Source organism: Scyliorhinus canicula, chromosome 25 (assembly GCF_902713615.1).
Source record: "Scyliorhinus canicula chromosome 25, sScyCan1.1, whole genome shotgun sequence".
NCBI classification, from domain to species: Eukaryota; Metazoa; Chordata; class Chondrichthyes; order Carcharhiniformes; family Scyliorhinidae; genus Scyliorhinus; species Scyliorhinus canicula.
The window spans coordinates 11,356,004-11,373,585 of record NC_052170.1 but is presented as its reverse complement, the minus strand read 5'-3'; the positions used below and the strand labels follow the sequence as shown (position 1 = coordinate 11,373,585).

The 17,582-nt window shown below is 51.3% G+C and overlaps 1 protein-coding gene across 14 annotated transcripts in view; it reads right to left on the bottom strand.

Annotated features, from left to right (window-relative positions):
* Window positions 1–17,582, bottom strand: part of LOC119957119 (ELAV-like protein 2) — a 208,925-nt gene that overhangs the window by 74,746 nt on the left and 116,597 nt on the right. For 4 of the 14 annotated variants that reach the window (XM_038784827.1, XM_038784825.1, XM_038784828.1 and 1 more), the window contains exon 2: window positions 3,231–3,320. The exons of the other annotated variants lie outside the window; for them this stretch is intronic. In XM_038784827.1, the coding sequence (XP_038640755.1) occupies window positions 3,231–3,251 (21 nt within the window). In that variant the 5' untranslated portion in view covers window positions 3,252–3,320. The remainder of the gene's footprint in view (window positions 1–3,230; window positions 3,321–17,582) is intronic. 14 annotated transcript variants of the gene reach the window in all.

Sequence of the window (17,582 nt, the reverse complement as noted above, 5' to 3'; positions counted from 1 at the left end):
CGAGTCTGCACCGACCCATTTAAGCCCTCATTCCACCCCATCCCCGCAACCCAACAACCCCTCCCAAACTTTAAAAAAAAATTTAGTGTACCCAATTAATTTTTTCCAATTAAGGGGCAATTTAGCATGGCCAATCCACCTAATGAGCACATCTTTGGTTTGTGGGGGCAAAACCCACGCAAACATGGGGAGAATGTGCAAACTCCACACGGACAGTGACCCAGAGCCGGGATCGAACCTGGGTCTTCGGCGCCGTGAGGCCGCAGTGCTAACCCACTGCGCCATCGTGCTACCCTCCCAACCTTTTTTTTGGACACCAAGGGGAATTTAACTTGGCCCATCCACCTAACTTGCACATCTTTGGACTGTGGGAGGAAACCGGAGCACCCGGAGGAAACACACGCAGACACGGGGAGAACGTGCAGACTCCGCACAGACAGTGACCCAGCAGGGAATCGAACCTGGGACCCTGGCGCTGTGAAGCCACAGTGCTAGCCACTTGTGCTACCGTGCTACCCAGGGTGGCAAATGGAATGTTGACCTTTATTGTGAGGGGGAATGGTGTATAAAAATAGGCAAGTATTCTTATAAATGTGCAGGGCATTGTTGAGATTGTACTGGGTGTACTGCGATCAGGTCTAGTCTCTATACTTCAGAAAGGAAATACCTGCTTTGGAAGCAGTTCAGAGAGGGTTCACTAAGTTTATTCCCGGGATGAAGAGGTTTCCCTACGAGGAAAGGTTGAGCAGGCTGGGGCTACACTCGGAGTTTAGAAGACTGAGAGATGATCGCATTGGAACTTAAGATTGGAGGTCGGGTCTTGGCAGGATGGATGGGGGAATCTGGAACTGGGGGGGACACAGTTTAGACCGAGACGAGGAGAAATTCCTTCTCGAGGAGGATCCCACCACCTTTGGAATTCTCACTGACACAGAGAACAGTGGAGGCTGGGCCATTCGAGGCTGACTTAGACAGATTTATGATTGACAGAGAGAGTCAACGGTTATGGGGGAGACAGGTTGGAAGGCGAAGTGATGGCTACAATAAGATCAGCCGTGATCTTACGGGCTGGCGGACTCGGTCCAACTCCCTGCTCCGACTTCTTATCTCTATCACCTCATCCTACGAAACCGTCCTTCCCTCAAGGTCTTTAGTACAGGTGAGAGTGAGGAGTTTGGCCTTTTTGAGGCATCTCGGGTCAGTTAGATTCCACCAACAGCTGCGCAATGAGATTTGCTCACCAAGCGCTGTCTAAAGGACCCCCAGACCCCCGAGGCTTTGAAAGTTTCATGAATAAAACCACTCGTCTGTGGCGAGGAACGAGAGGGGAATATGAGCGTGGCGTTGGGCGCGGCGCGTTGGTGAACCTGGGAAAAAAAAACGCTCCATCGTGGAAAACCTTGGGTGATGTTCAGGGGTTCGGGAATGGCAAGGAAATCCAAGATGGCGGTCTAGTGGGGATTTTCCGTTATACAGCAGTGATGGAGGGAACTGGTGGGTAATTGGTTGATGTGAATTGTTGTGGGGTGGGGATGTGGGGGGGGGGGGGGGTGGGGGGGGGGTCACTGGTCCATTGGAATGCTTGGTCTTTCCAACGGAATATGGTTTTGTCACTTTGGACCTGGCGTGTTTCAGGAAATGCAAACCAACAGCCCGCTCATGCTTTGCCTGCTCATTTCAAAGGGGCTATTATTCCCAATAGTCAAGGCCATTGGCTTGTGGTCACTGAATAGGTTGTGCCCTATTTTTATTCTTGATTCACTGAGCCCCCAGCCACGTATTTCACAGTGCGCCGTTCCCTGGTGGCCGGATTCTATCTTCCTGCTGCTTGTCAATGGGATTTCCCTTTGAAGCCTCGGGTGACTGTGCGGAGTCTGCACCTTCGCCCCGTGTCTGCGTGGGTTTCCTCCGGGTGCTCCGGTTTCCTCCCACAGTCCCGAAGATGTGCAGGTTGGCTGGATTGGCCCACGCTAAATTGCCCCTTGGTGTCCATGGACGTGCAGGTTAGGTGGGGTTACGGGGATGGGGCAGGGGATTGACCCTAGGGAGGGTGCTCTTTCAGAGGGTCGGTGCAGATGCGATGGGCTGAATGGCCTCCTTCTTCATTGTAGCGATTCTGTGGGTTGTATGTTTCTTTGCCCTATGTCACCCCTTGTTAAATGAATGGAATTGACGTGTCCGGTTACGATCAGAGTTCAGCCAGGGAGCGGGTCGTTAAAATGAGTTGCTTGGGATGGAAAACACTAAGAGGCGATGCAATAGAGGTGCTCAAACTCATCGAGAGTTTTGATGGCGTAAACAAGGAAAATCTAGTTCTAGCAGCAGGTTGGATTGGTAGCCCAGGGATACCGACCAAGCTGATTGGCTGAGGTAGATAATAATAATAATCTTTATTACTGTCACAAGTAGGCTTACATTAACACTGCAATGAAGTTACTGTGAAAATCCCCTCGTCGCCACATTCCGGCGCCTGTTCGGGTACACGGAGGGAGAATTCAGAATGTCCAATTCACCCAACAAGCATGTCTTTTGGGATTTGTGGGAGGAAACCGGAGCATCCGGAGGAAACCCGCGCAGACACGGGGAGAACGTGCAGACTCCGCACAGACAGTGACCCAAGCCGGGAATCGAACCCGGATCCAGTGCGCTGTGAAGCGGCAGTGCTAACCACTGTGCTACCGTGCCGCCCATTCCTGCCAGGCTAAGGAATCAAAGGTTCAAAGGTTATCAGAGGGTGGGGGGGGGGGGGGGGGGGGGTCAACAGGAATATGGGACACGAAACACAAACCACTGAGTGACGGAGAAAGCTTGACGGGCCGAATGGCCTACCCCTACTCCTAATTCATATATTCGGAACGAACGGCGGCGCGAGAATTGTTTTTCTTCCCGGGGTGAGTTGCGATCCAGGCAGAGCTATGGGGAGGGAAGAGGGGAAGGGGACTAATTGGGTAGCACCATGATGGAACCAACACAGTCCACCGAGGGCCGAACAGCCTCCTCCAATGCTTTTGGATTCTATTATTCTAAAAGTGCCACTGGCGCACATTGTTCCTTGCTAGGGGAGAGTTTGGCTTCCTCTGGGTGAGGAATTATGACGACCCGACTCTCGGGTTACCATTCGGAGTGGCTGGCTATCTGCTGACTAAGTTACTGAACTCGTCATTCATTTAATAGTCATCATATCCGATGGCTCAGTGAGTTTATTCCGGTGAAAGCTGAACCATACGTACCAGGAAAGTCCCAGATTCCATCCCCGCTCTGTGCTTTACTTGATCTCAGCCAAGACGGTGGAAAGGGAGGCACAATTCTCCCCAGCATCCCTAAAAGAGGGATGGGAAAATCAGCCAGGGTCCTGCTCCCGATTTCTGCTCAATGGCCCAGCTTGAGGTCTGGGTGTGTGTGTGTGTGTGTGTGTGGTTAAACGTCAAGACGAGAGCTGATTTAGTCCTGGCTGTGATGGCCCTGAGGGTAAAGGGCTTGCCCACACCGATGAGCATTCAAGATGACCACTCGGGTGAAAATAGTGGAGAGGCACTCTGTGGTATCCCACCCGTGACTGGGCTAGAGGCCCTGCCTCCTCCCATGCAGGGCAATATCTTGTGAAGGCTGGATGGGAAGAGGGGGTGGTCTACCGTTCCTCATTTTGGGCGTGGCAAGTCTACAATGTGATGAGGCCTCAAGCGGAGAAAGGGAGGAGAATAATTTGCAAAGGAGCCAAATGCAACGGATGAATTACCGCTCAAAGGTTCGGCCGACATAACACAATGGTCAGCCCCCATTGTCTGAAACAATGCATGAGCGATGGCCGGTGGACAGAGGTAATGGGGAGAGAGAGAGAGGGGGGAGAGAGAGGGGGGGGAGAGAGAGAGAGATGGGGAGAGAGAGAGAGAGAGGGGGGGGGGGGGAGAGAGAGGGGGGGGGGGGAGAGAGAGAGATGGGGGAGAGAAAGCAGGGAGAGACAAAGAGAGAGAGAGAGGGGGGGGAGAGAGAGAGAGAGAGAGGAGAGAGAGAGAGGGAGGGAGCGAGAGAGAGACAGAGATAGGGGAAGAGAGAGAGCGCAAGAGAGAGAGCGGGAGAGAGAGAGATAGGGGGAGGAGAGAGAGAGGGAGAGAGAGAGAGAGAGAGAGAGGTAGGGAGAGAGAGAGCTAGGGGAGAGAGAGGAGAGAGCGAGAGAGAGAGAGAGAGAGAGAGAGGTAGGGAGAGAGAGAGAGATAGGAGGAGAGAGAGAGCGCAAGAGAGAGAGCGGGAGAGAGAGAGAGCGAGGGGGAGAGAGGGAGAGAGACAGAGAGAAAGAGAGAGAGAGGGAGAGAGACAGAGAGAAAGAGAGAGAGAGGGAGAGAGAGAGAGAGAGAGGTAGGGAGCGAGAGAGAGAGACAGAGATGGGTGAGAGAGAGAGTGCAAGAGAGAGAGCGGGAGAGAGAGAGAGTGAGGGGGGGAGAGAGAGAGCGAGAGAGGGGGGAGAGAGAGAGGGGAGAGAGAGAGAGAGGTAGGGAGCGGGAGAGAGAGAGATAGGAGGAGAGAGAGAGTGCAAGAGAGAGAGGGGGAGAGAGAGAGAGAGAGCGAGGGGGGAGAGAGGGAGAGGGAGAGAGACAGAGAGAAAGAGAGAGAGAGAGAGGGAGAGAGAGAGAGAGAGGTAGGGAGTGAGAGAGACAGGGATAGGGGAAGAGAGAGAGCGGGGAGAGAGAGAGAGAGAGCGAGGGGGGGAGAGAGCGAGAGAGCGAGCGAGAGAGAGAGAGAGGGAGAGGGAGAGAGACAGAGAGAAAGAGAGAGAGAGCGAGAGAGGGAGAGAGAGAGATAGAGAGGGAGAGAGAGAGAGAGAGGGGGGTGAAGAGAGAAAGAGGGAGAGACCAACAGACATAGTGGCGTCACTGGTAGAATGTTGGAGGGGGGAATGACCTACAGTTGAACTAGTAGTACGACATTCTGTGGGATTCTCGCATCACTGCTCATGTGTCTGCAGTATATGGGGAGGGAGTGAGGGGGCATCAGGCACGTCGTTCACAAGGAGACCACATTTGGAACCCAGGAGTGGACAGAGATCTATCGGTTGGCGTTTATGCGCCAGGCTTGTTGGCGAGCACACTTGGGAGAGATGATAGGAGTTAGGGCCTGTAATTAGGAGGAAAGTGGGGGGAGGGAGAGAGGGGGCGGTGGAAGGCAGAACAGGAAAATGGGTTATCAGTTTACAAACAAGTTTGGAGTGTGGCTAATTAATGTAGATATTAAGCAACGTTATACATCACATCATCCGCGTTAATTGCGGCTTTGGGCGTACGAGCCTCTGGATGGAATTTTAACGCCCAGCAGTTACTTCTGGGTGCCAAGTGGGTTGGTTCAGGCAGAAAAGAAAGAGCAAAAATACCAATCACAAACAGGAAAAATGGAGGACCCATTAGAAACGTCAAGCGTGACCTCAGAATCCACCGCATGACCGTGTTGGGAAATCGGCAACTCCTTTCAAAAAAAAATAACGTGCTCGAGTGTATCCCCAGCAACTCATCACAAATTGTTTCTTGATAAATCAGCGGCATGTTATTTATCTTTCACCGAGGGCGTACTTGTGAGGAATGGATGGGACAACCATTGCCGGAAGCAAAAAGATGAAGACTTCAATATGAATAACGCTCCCACATGTAATCAGTGAAGCATTGCGGAGGCAAGGAGAGGCACAACACCAGAGCGTGTTTTCAAGACGGTAATCTAATCATGGGGTTCAGATGACGGTTACGAAACACTTCTGTTTTGCAAACAACCTGGCTTTGTTTTTCTAATGTCACAGCAACGATGGTTGGGAGGCCGGTGTGTTTATCGGGGCAGCAAGTGCAATTGGGGCGCCCGTAGGCCATTTTTTTGTTGTTGTCATGACGGCGCCGTGGTTTACAGGTCAGCCATGGCTCAATGGGCAGCAACCTTTGCCTCCGAGTCCTATCTGGGTTTCGGCCTTACCCCAGAGGCCCGGGGACCAAATCTAGGCTGACGCCTCATCCCAGCACTAGGCGCATGCGCTGTGCGGTGGAAGGCGGCATCTTTTTGAATGAAGCATTAAATTGAGGCCCCGTTTCCCCCCCCCCACCCCCCAACCTCTCCGGTAAAAGATCACTATTCCGGGCTCCTCCTGTGTCAACGTACATCCCTCAACCAAACACCGCTAGAAAATAATTATCCAGACCCTGGTCAAATTGTTTTTTTTATGGGAGCTTCCTGTGCAGCAATTGGTTGCTCTGTTCTCCAATTTGTGACTGGGCATCACTAGCAAGGCTGGCATTTACTGCCCAACCTTCAATGCCCTTGAGAATGTGACGGTGAGCCGCTTAGTTAAACTGCTGCAGTCCATGCGGTGTAGGCACACCCACAGCGCTGATAGGGAGGGAATTCTGGGATTTATTTGATTCACGGGGATGTGACCGGGCATGGGCTTTTACCCATCCGTTATTGAACTGAGTGGCTTGCTGGACCCTTCCAGAGTCAACCTCATTGCTATGTGGATCTGGAGTCACATGTAGGCCAGGCCGGGTAAGGACGGCAGATTTCCTTCCCAAAGGGATATTAGTGAACCAGATGGGTTTTTAACCACAATCGTTAAGAGTTTTAATTCCAGATTTTTATTGCCAGCTGTCATGGTGGGAACCAAACCCAGATCCCAGAACATTACTCTGAGTCTATGGATTACTAATCCAGGGACAACCCCGCACCGCCTCTGGGGTCGAAGCGATGCCTTGGATGAAATTGGAAGTGAATTCAGTTTTGCAAAACAGCGACACGTTTACAAGATGGGACATTGTATTTTCCCAGGGCAAGGCAGGAAACGGTCAGCAAGGCAAGGGATCTGGAACATTGCCGCTCAAACTGGAAGGCCCAATTGGACAATTGTTTCTAGCTCACCATGAGGTTCAAGGATTGGGTTAGGATAGATATATATTTCCTCACACAAAACATGGCAGAATTGCAGTCCTCTCTCTTCATCTCCTCTCTCTTCTCTCTCTTCTCTCCCTCCTGTCACCTCCCGCGCTCACTCTCCTCCCTCTCTCCCATTCCTCTTTCTCTCTTTATCTCTCCTCTCCCTTCCACCTCTCTCACTCTCTCCATCCTCTCTCCTTCCTCTCTCACTCTCCTCCCTCTCTCCCATTCCTTTTTCTCCCTTATTCTATCTACCCTCTCCCTTCCCTCTCTCTCCTCTCTTCTCTCTCTCCCTCTCTTGCCCACCTCTCTCTACTCTCTTTTATCTTGCATCCCTCTCCTTTGTTCTCTTCTTCTCTCTTTTGTCCTCTCTCTTCTTAATCTTGTCTCTCCTTCTCTCTTTCTCCCTCTTCTCTCTCTCTCTTGTCTCTCTCTCTTCTCTTTCACCCTCTCTTTCTCTTCTCTTCTCAGCCTCCTTCTATCTCCTTTCTTTTCCCCCTCTCTCTACTCTTTCTCCATCTCCCTCCTCTCTCTTTCTTGTTTCGTCCTTCCTCTCCCCCCTCTCCCTATATCTCTCGCCTCTGTCTCCTCTCTCTCTCCTCTTTCTCATTTCTCTCATTCTCCCTCTCTCCTCCCCACACTCTTCTCTTTCTCTCTCACCCAAAGAGCATTGTGTTGCTGCTCAATTAATAATTTGACATCTGAAGGAGCGATAGGGTTTTGCTAGATCGAGGTGTAATGGAGCTGAGGAGTATCGATGGGTTTGAGATACAGACCAGCCACAATCTCACTGAATGAAGGGCGGGCCCAGAACAGGCTTGAGGGGCTGAATGGTCTCCACCCGTTCCTATGCTGCTATTAAGAATCATTTTCTCCCCATACAATAAATTGGAAATAATAGTGCGCAAGTCTGGAGAGGGGAACAACAGAATCCCGGACCGGGTAAGGATGGCAGATCTCCTTCCCCAGTGAGCCAGCTGGGTTTTTACGACAATTGACAATGGTTTCATGGTCACTGTAGTAATCCACGGGAGGCAGGAGTTCCGTCACCACACCAATATTTATTTACAATAACGATATTACAGGAGCAGCTACAAACAGTGTTGCTAGCAGTCCAGTCAACTTAAGACTGGCTCACAAAGCCTACACAGGTGATTATATGGGCCCCCTCAATGAGCTATCATTGAGGGAGCTCATACTCCATTGGCCAACCAATAAAGCCAATTGGAGCTCATTACAGTCACCGTTAGACTTTTAATTCCAGATTTTTATTGGAAAGGAAATACGTGCATTTAGACACAATGCACAATGTCCCAAAGGGTCTTCAATGGGGTTTGTTCCCCCTGTACTTTTCCACGGGATGTGGACGTCATTGGCAAGGCCAACATCCCTAATGTAGCCCATCCCTAATTGCCCCTGAACTGAGTGGCTTGGGTGGCAGGTAAGAGCCAGCCAGGTTGCTGAGGTCACATGTAGGCCAGACTGGGTAAGGATTTCCTTGCCTGAAGAGGCGTGAGTTAACCAGACGGGACTTTGCGACGATGGATGGCGGTCGCCGTTACTGAGACGCGCTTTATAATCCCGTATTTTATTAACTCAAATTTAAATTCCATCAGCTGCCGTGGTGAGGAGCGGGGCCCATGTCCCCAGGGCACTAGCTTTAACCCCCGCACTGCTGGACCAGTGGCATTATCACTACACCGCTGTCACCCTAAACCTTTCTCACCTTTCAACAGTGACTGCACTTCAAAAGCACTTCATTGGCTGTGAAGCACTCTGGGACACCATGTGCTCCTGAAAAGCACTACGCAAATGCCTTTTTTGCAATAATGGCCGTGCAATCCCGATGGATTGACTAAGGCCGGTCATCGCCATCCTGTTAGGGGCAATTGGGAATGGGCAATCATCTCTGGCCTTCCCAACTGGCACCCGTGAATGAATATTTTAAAGAAAGGATAAATGTAGGTTTAGGAATTGTCTGTCGGCCTTTAAGACTCAAGTCTTAAGTCTGAAGACTTGGATTGCATGTTGAGAGCATGGAGGACTTCGCCTGCTGGCTGGAGAGATGGAAAGAGGCCTCCGTCGCATAGTCTAGCAAAGGCTCACCGCTCCACTCGAGCACTGAACGGGCCGGGAGGCGGCGGGGGGGGGGGGGGGGGGGGGGCAGACCTTACCCTGGGATCTAGGACCCTAGGGTAGAGGTCCTGCCCTCTGATAGCTTCCAGCCAATCAGAGACCAGCGGCTCTACTGAACAGCGCCAGCGGAGAAGAAGGTGGTTGCCACTGGTAGGACACCAACCACAACCTTGGACCCCCTCGGCATCCCAAGTTGCTGTTGAGTGATGGAGCTGCCGGGGGAAGGGGTGGTGGTTCTTAGTGGGGTCCCGCTTCCCGATGCTGGGTCTCTCGATCAGTCACTTAGTGCCTTTGCCTGAGGGACCACCCCGGGAGCCCTTGAAAACAACCCTTTGCTTGACGTACTTCCTGCATGATGAGCACCCCTATTCCCTCCCCTGCTCTCTGTTCGGTTAATATTGGCGACTGGATGAGGCCCTGAATTGTCCACTTAAGGGCCTCAATTGGGGAGGGAAGGCCAACCATGAGCCGATACCTGGATTTAATTGGGGAGGAGGTGGGAATGCTCCGTCTGATTAAATGGAGCCCCCTCCCCTGCTACGGAACACGCTATGAGGGGGAGGCATTACATTTCTCTTCCTGACTAGCCTCATCCTTCGCCAGCGCTGTCGGTCTTTGCTCATTTGTCTCGGTTCCCTGACTTGAAGAAATTATTTGCGCATGCCAGGCTGTCAAAAAGCATGAGAGCAAAGCGCTGGCAGACGTGACCGGGGCACGAACCCTCGGGGAAATCCAAGTGAAGGGCTGGCCGAATAAAGCGGGAGGGAGAAAGGCTGTGAAACGCAACCGGGGAAAGTCAGAGGCAATACGTTGCGTCGTGTGGAAGGCCTCGTAGGGTAGCGCCCCTACTGCTGGAGCAGGAACTGCGCGCACGTGTCCAACACCAGGGGCTGTTGGCCACAGAAAGTGCATTCAACGCAGTTCAACGAGCCGCTCGGAAATCCTTCCACCACTTCCCTCACTAATTCCCCAAAGGGTTAAAAATAAAACAGTACATGGGCGTGGAGATATTCTAAAAATAAAAACAACTACAACAACATTACATCTTAATTCCAATAGACCGAGGAGTCAGGGCAATAAAAGAACGTGTCTGTTGACATATTTGGAACAAATGATTACAGTTCCACCCCCCCCCCCCCCCCCCCCCACCCCCAATAGAAATGGCTCTGCCCATTCTGTGCTAGTCTCTATCCTGAATAACAATGGCTTGGTTCTATTCTGTGCCTGCTGCTCGCCATAAATATCATTTGAAGAATCACCAGGGGTAAACTTAATTTGTAATAAGTCAGCAATTCCTCCTTGAAAAACAAAATTGCCAAGTGTTAAGACGGCCGATTGATGATCCCCCCCCCCCCCCCCCCCCCCCCCCCCCCCGCCGAGTCATGAAATCGCTCCCCATTTTGTCATTGGCAATTCCTCATTGAGGGACATGTTTGTGCTCCATCCCCGTCGCAGAGCTTCTGGAAGGCTCACCCGTGTGAGCCCACAACCCCGGACACAAACATCAAATCCTGCTCTTTGAAATGGCCTTTGGGGTCAGGGGCCCCAAGACGGCCTGTTTTTAAAAGATTCTGACGGAGAGCCACAACTGGCGACGGTTCTCTCCCTTCCTTGCAAAGGAGGGCAGAGAGCAACGTTAAGGCCTAGGGTGGTGGGGGGATGGGAGGCAATTCGACGTCCCGGACGCCATGGTTTTTGGGCCCAGCTCCACAGCCTGGGACCTAATTCGCTCGGCCAGGCTGAAGCAGCAATGTTAGGGCAGCGTACTCCAGAATAAAAACCCCACGCACACACCATTTTCTGATAAATGCAACCGGCTGATTGCTGAACACGCTGAGGTAATTTAACTCAGCTGTTTTTACTGGGAGTACCACAAATGTCAGCCTCTGGTGTGCGTACATGTATATATTTATTATACAGCCACCAGTCCTCCCCCAGTTTCCATTAATAGTCGCTTTAATTTTAGCGAGCGCTCGACACCGTGATTCTGACTGTTAACTCATGGGTTTACAAATGCCCCTTCGGCACTCAGTGTTACCAGAGTATTGGTGCAGGATCAAGGGACGAACTTCAAATCTTTGAAGCTGAAGGGATTGTTACGGGGACAGCTTTGGTCAGCCTGCGTTGGGTGTATTCAGACTGACTGCTCGGTTCGATAGCAGACCTGCCATTCATTCCCTTTTTTCATAGAATGTACAGTGCAGAAGGAGGCCATTCAGCCCATCGATTCTGCACCGGCTCTTGGAAAGAGCTTCCCACCCAAGCCTCCACTCCATCCCCATAACACAGAAACCCCACCCAACACTAAGGGCAATTTTGGACACCAAGGGCAATTTAGCATGGCCAATCCACCTAACCTGCGCATCTTTGGGCTGTGGGAGGAAACCGGAGCACCCGGAGGAAACCCATGCATACACGAGGAAAATGTGCACGCTCCGCACAGACAGTGACCCGAGCCGGCAATCGAACCTGGGAGCCTGGAGCTGTGAAGCAATTGTGCTAACCACTGTGCTACCGTGCTGCCCGTTTGAAGACAAACGCACACCAATTCAACCAGGGATGAGCGATTGACGAATTTTTGAAACAAGAATTATTTCGGGGTGTACTCTTGAGGCCGGAACGTGAGGGCCAGCCAATTGCCCCTTGAACTGGGCGGTTTGCGAGGACGTATCAGCGGGGGGTGGGGGCGGGGGGGGGGGGGGGGGGGGCAATTCAGAGTCAGCCACCTTGCTGTGGGTTCACGTAGACCAGACCGGGTAAGGACGGCAGATTTCCTTCCCCGAAGGGGAATTGGTGAACCAGGTGAGTTTTTAACGCTACTAATCGATGATGGTGTCACGGTAACCATTACTGAAATGGGCCTTCAGGTCCCGATTTGATCAATTGAATCCTAACTTGATTTGAACCCTTGTACCCCAGAGGAAAAGCCTGGGCCTCTGGATAACGCCGTCACCTCCCCCAGCAAAGGTATGTTGTTATAAACATTGCAGGCATCCCAGAGAAGGTTCACTAATCTGATCCCGGGTATGGCGGGATTTTCTCCTGAGGTTTGCGCTGGAAAGGAGGAGGCTGAGGGGAGACCAGATTGAGGTGTACAGGATTACGAGAGGTGCAGGCAGGGTGAATAGTCAGAAGCGGTTTCCCAGGGTGGAAAACTCAATTACAAGGGGGCACAGGGTTCAAAGTGAGAGGGGGAAAGTTCAGGGGAGATGTGCGGGGAAGGTTTATCATGCAGAAGGTGGTGGGTGCCCAGAACACGTTGCCGGTGGGGGTGGTGGAGACAGGTACGATAGCAAACGTTTAAGATATATCTTGATAGACACACGAACGGTTGGGGATTAGAGGGATACAGAGTGTTTGGACAATAAGTAGTTGGTCTAGAACATAGAACATACAGTGCAGAAGGAGGCCATTCGGCCCATCGAGTCTGCACCGACCCACTTAAGCCCTCACGTCCACCCTATCCCGGTAACCCAATAACCCCTCCAACCTTTTTGATCACTAAGGGCAAGTTATCATGGCCAATCCACCTAACCTGCACGGCTTTGGACTGTGGGAGGAAACCGGAGCGCCCGAAGGAAACCCACGCACACACGGGGAGGATGTGCAGACTCCGCACAGACAGTGACCCAGCGGGGAATCGAACCTGGGACCCTGGCGCTGTGAAGCCGCAGTGCTAGCCACTTGTGCTACTGTGCTGCCCGTCGAAATAAGAAATTTGGATTGGTGCAGCTTAGTGGGCTGAAGGGTCTGTTCCAAGAACAAAGAACAAAGAAAAGTACAGCACAGGAACAGGCCCTTTGGCCCTCCAAGCCCATGCCGACCAGGCTGCCAGTCTAAACTAAAACCTTCTACACTTCCAGGGTCTGTATCCCTCTGTTCCCATCCTATTCATGTATTTGTCAAGATGCCCCTTAACTGTCACTATCGTCCCAGCTTCCACCACCTCCTCTGGCAGCGAGTTCCAGGTACCCACTACCCTCTGTGTAAAAAAACTTACCTCGCACATCTCCTCCAAACCTTGCCCCTCGCACCTTAAACCTATGCCCCCTAGTAATTGACCCCTCTATCCTGGGGAAAAAGCCTCTGACTATCCACTCTGTCTATGCCCCTCATAATTTTGTAGACCTTTATCAGTTTGCCCCTCAACCTTCTTTGTCCCAGTGAGAACAAACCAAGTTTATCATAGAATTTACAATGCAGAAGGAGGCCATTCGGCCGGTCGAGTCTGCACCGGCTCTTGGAAAGAGCACCCTACCCAAGGTCCACACCTCCACCCCATCCCCACCCAACACTAAGAGCAATTTTGGACACCAAGGACAATTTAGCATGGCCAATCCACCTAACCTGCACATCCTCAGGAGCACCCGGAGGAAACCCACGCAGACACGGGGAGAACGAGCAGACTCCGCACAGACAGTGACCCAAGCCGGGAATCGAACCTGGAACCCTGGAGCTGTGAAGCAATTGTGCTAACCACTGTGCTGCCCCTCTTCTCAGAGGTTATTCAACGTCTTCTCATAGCTAATGCTAATGCTAATTCCCGTACCAGCCTCCCCGGACAGGCGCCGGAATGTGGCGACTAGTGGCTTTTCACAGTAACTTCATTGAAGCCTACTCGTGACAATAAGCGATTTTTATTTTCATTTCATTTCCATACCAGGCAACATCCTGGTAAATCTCTTCTGCACCCTCTCTAAGGTTCTATACAGCTGCAACATGACTTGCCACTTTTTATACTCAATGCCCTGGCCAATGAAGGCAAGCATGCCGTATGCCTTCTTGACTACCTTCTTCACCCGTGCTGCCCCTTTCAGTGACCTGCGGACCTGTACACCTAGATCTCTCTGACTGTCAATACTCTTGAGGGTTCTACCATTCACTGTATATTCCCAACCTGCATTAGACCTTCCAAAATGCCTGTGCTGTAATGTTCTTTGTTATTTGAGAGGTTGAGTAGGTTGGGCCTGTACTCATTGGAGTTTAGAAGAATGAGAGGTGACCTTATTGAGAAATATTGGATTCTCAGGGGGGGGTTTGACAGGGTCGATGCTGAGAGGTTGTTACCCCTTGTGGGAGAGTCCAAGACCAGAGGGCATCATCTCAGAGTAAGGGGGTCGCCCATTTCAGACAGATGAGGAGGAATTTCTTCTCTCAGAGGGTAGTAAATCCGTGGAACTCTTTACCGCAGAGAGCTGTAGAGGCCGGGTCGTTAAGTATGTTCAAGGCTGAGACAGATTTTTAATCAGTCGGGGAATCGAGGGTTCTGGGGGTAAGGTGGGAAAGTGGAGTTGAAGATTATCACATCGGATCAGTCACGATCTCATTGAATGGCGTCGGAGACCTGATGGGCCGAATGGCCTACTTCTGCTCCTATATCTTATAGTCTAAGCAGCAGGCAGTACGTCAAGTTTTGTGGGGTATGAGCGAGAGCAAAGGATCTTGCAGCTGTTAATATACATGCTCTTGGCTGGCCCATTGACTAGTTGAGGACATATTTGATAAATGCGGTACTACTGACTGCTTCATGTGTTTAACTGTGCCTGGACAAGTGGGGAATTCCCCATTTGTCTGATTACAGCACATTAATGCAAAAGGGCTCCATCGGGACAGCTTTAAGAAGAGGTGTGAAGTGGAGAGTAGAGATGTCATATTTTTGATGTCATGAATCAAGGGGGTGTTTTTCCCTGAATGCCCGGCAATATTGGAAACCAATAGTGGGTACAGCTCTAGTCTGATTTCATTTCATTCATGGGCAGTTAGGGATGGGGGACAAATATTGGCCGGGCCAGCAACCCTCACCCCCCCCCCCCCCCCCCCCCCCCCCCCACCCCAAGGAAGAAATTAGATGACAAGAGTTTTCCTGGATGAGTGCAGCTCCAATAATACTCGAGATGCTCAACACCATGCAGAAGCTTAATTGGCCAATTCGCTGCCTTAAATGTCCTCTCCCTCCAACACCGGCACAAGTGGCAGCTGTGTAGACCACCTATAGGATGCACTGCAGCAACTCACCAAGATTTCTTTGGTGGCACCTTGGAAAGCTGTGGGGCGGGATTCTCCATCGGCGGCAGCGCACCCACTCCCGCGGATTTCCCGACGGCGTTGGGATGGTCACAATGGGAAACCCCATTGGCCGACTGCCGGGACGGACCTGTGATCTTTGACATATAGATGGACAAGAGCAGGAGGCACAAGGGAAGATTATTCCCTCTCAAGCCGCACACTATCCTGACTTGGAAATATATCGGCCGTTCCTCACGGTCACTCGGAAAAATCCTGGAACTCCGTCCCTAACAGCAGAGTGGGTGTACCTACACGACAGAGGACTGCAGCGGCTCTGGAAGGTGGCTCACCAGCATCTTCTCAAGGGGCAATTAGGGATGGGCAATCCTGGCTTTGCCCGAATTTTTATTTAAAAAAAAAATTTAGAGTGCCCAATTCATTGTTCCAATGAAGGGCAAGTTAGCGTGACCAATCCACCTAGCCTGCGCATCTTTGGGTTGTGGGGGCGAAACCCACGCAAACACGGGGAGAATGTGCAAACTCCACACGGACAGTGACCCAGAGCCGGGATCGAACCTGGGACCTCGGCGCCGTGAGGCCACAGTGCTAACCACTGCGCCACCGTGCTGCCCTGGCTTTGCCTCAAATGTCTGAAAGTAATATTCAAAGACCAAAATGGGCTGAGTACTAATGCTTGGAGTATGATTGTTCTCTGACTAGGGGGTGTTATTTGTCACTTTATTCATCTTTCTCGGGCCTATCGGGGGTGGATTTGGACCCCTGATGGCTGTCCCATAGCTGATGGACAGGCCAAGAATCCAGTAGGACTGACTTAGTGCTGACCACCCCACAGGTATATTGAGACACATGTCATATATCTGTTCACCATCAGCGCATACGAGAGTGAACCAGGGTTGAGAGGCTTTCAGGTATGTGGAGGCTGGGATCGGCACCCGGGGGGGGCGGGGAGGGGGGGGGGGGGGAGGGGGGGAATGGACTGATGGAGTAGATAGTGAGAAATTATTTCAAGTGTCAGGAAGGGTGGGTAACCCGCTCCTGCCATCCACCTTTCAGGGGAGATGGTGGGATAGTGGTCTAATAACCCAGAGGCCTCGGCTAATGCTCCGGGGACATGGGTTCAAATCCCACCAGCTGGTGGAATATAAATTCAATACATCTGGCGTTGAAAGCTGGTGACTGTGACGACTATTGTCCATTGTTGTGAAAAAAACATCTGGTTCACCCATGTCCTTCAGGGACGGGAGTCAGCCACTCTTACCCGGTCTGGCCTACACGTGACTCCAGACCCATTCATTGGAAGGTTGGAGGAAGCACCGGATTCTAAAGGGCAATGAAACAAATCTTTAGAGGTGGAGGAAATTGCTCTGGGATAGGAGGTGGGACTAATTGAACTGCCGCAGACATGGGGGCCTGACTGGCCTCCTACTGTGCCATTGCTAAGAGGCTGTGAAAATACAGATGCATTGGAGTGGGAGATAAGAGACAAAAACGGCAGTTCAGAGGGGACTATTAAACTATTAAATGATACAGAAATCGCAAACGGGAACTGTTACTTTCAAATAACTGGGGTCAATAGAACAAAAGATGAATGTTTACGTTAAATTAGCAGAAGGCGAAATGGAAACGGAAGTGAGAAGTAAAGAACGGCGACTCAAATGGTCTTTATGATTTGGAGCGAAATGCTGATTTTTCTTTTTTGCCAGTGGTTTTCTTATATTAATGATCACGAGATCCTCAATGAGTTTCCTTAAGGTGGTTTTTAGAAATCTACAAAGGGTTCCTCTGCTCAGGTAATTGTGCATCGCTCCCGAAATGAAAGCACGGCAAAGGCAGAATCCCACCAGTTCTGCGGCTGGTGTTATCATTTTCCTGTAAGGAACACGGCCCTTGTTCTAGAACCCTGTCACATACACAATGCCAAAACTGCCTTCAGCCTCCGTTGTATGAATATATGAAGAATGGCGGGATGGGTAAAGGGCCTTTGAGCCATCCAGCCTGTCCCACGTAATTGTGATACACTTTGCTCAACCTCAAGAGAAACACTGAAACCATCTGGATTCCACAAGCCGGATCCATTTGCAAAATCCACTCAATCTGGGAGATGGGAATTCTGAGAAATTCCTCCCTCACCCATTCAAGGCCTCGCAGCAAGTCCAAGAGACGATGCATGGCGAGATGTGTCGGAGGCACTGATGCTGACCAGGTCCTGAGTGAGGTGTGACGCTCCTACGAAGGAACTACCTCATGCTCTTCCGCCTTTTCTTCCTCAGCTCTGCCCCTCACTTTTATCAACTGACGGAGTTGGACCAGGGAAAAGAGGGTCTGAGCTCTTGGCACTTGTGCCCTGTGCTTGGCGCCACCTCTGAGAGAGCTGAGCAGGGATGGCAGCAATATCTAGATCGGCTAGAAAGAAAGACGGAACTCAGCAATGCGACAGACTGATAAATCCACATGATCAAGGATTGTCACGCCTCACCGTGCCTCAAGTTATTTAAGGGGCTGGTTTAGCACAGGGCTAAATT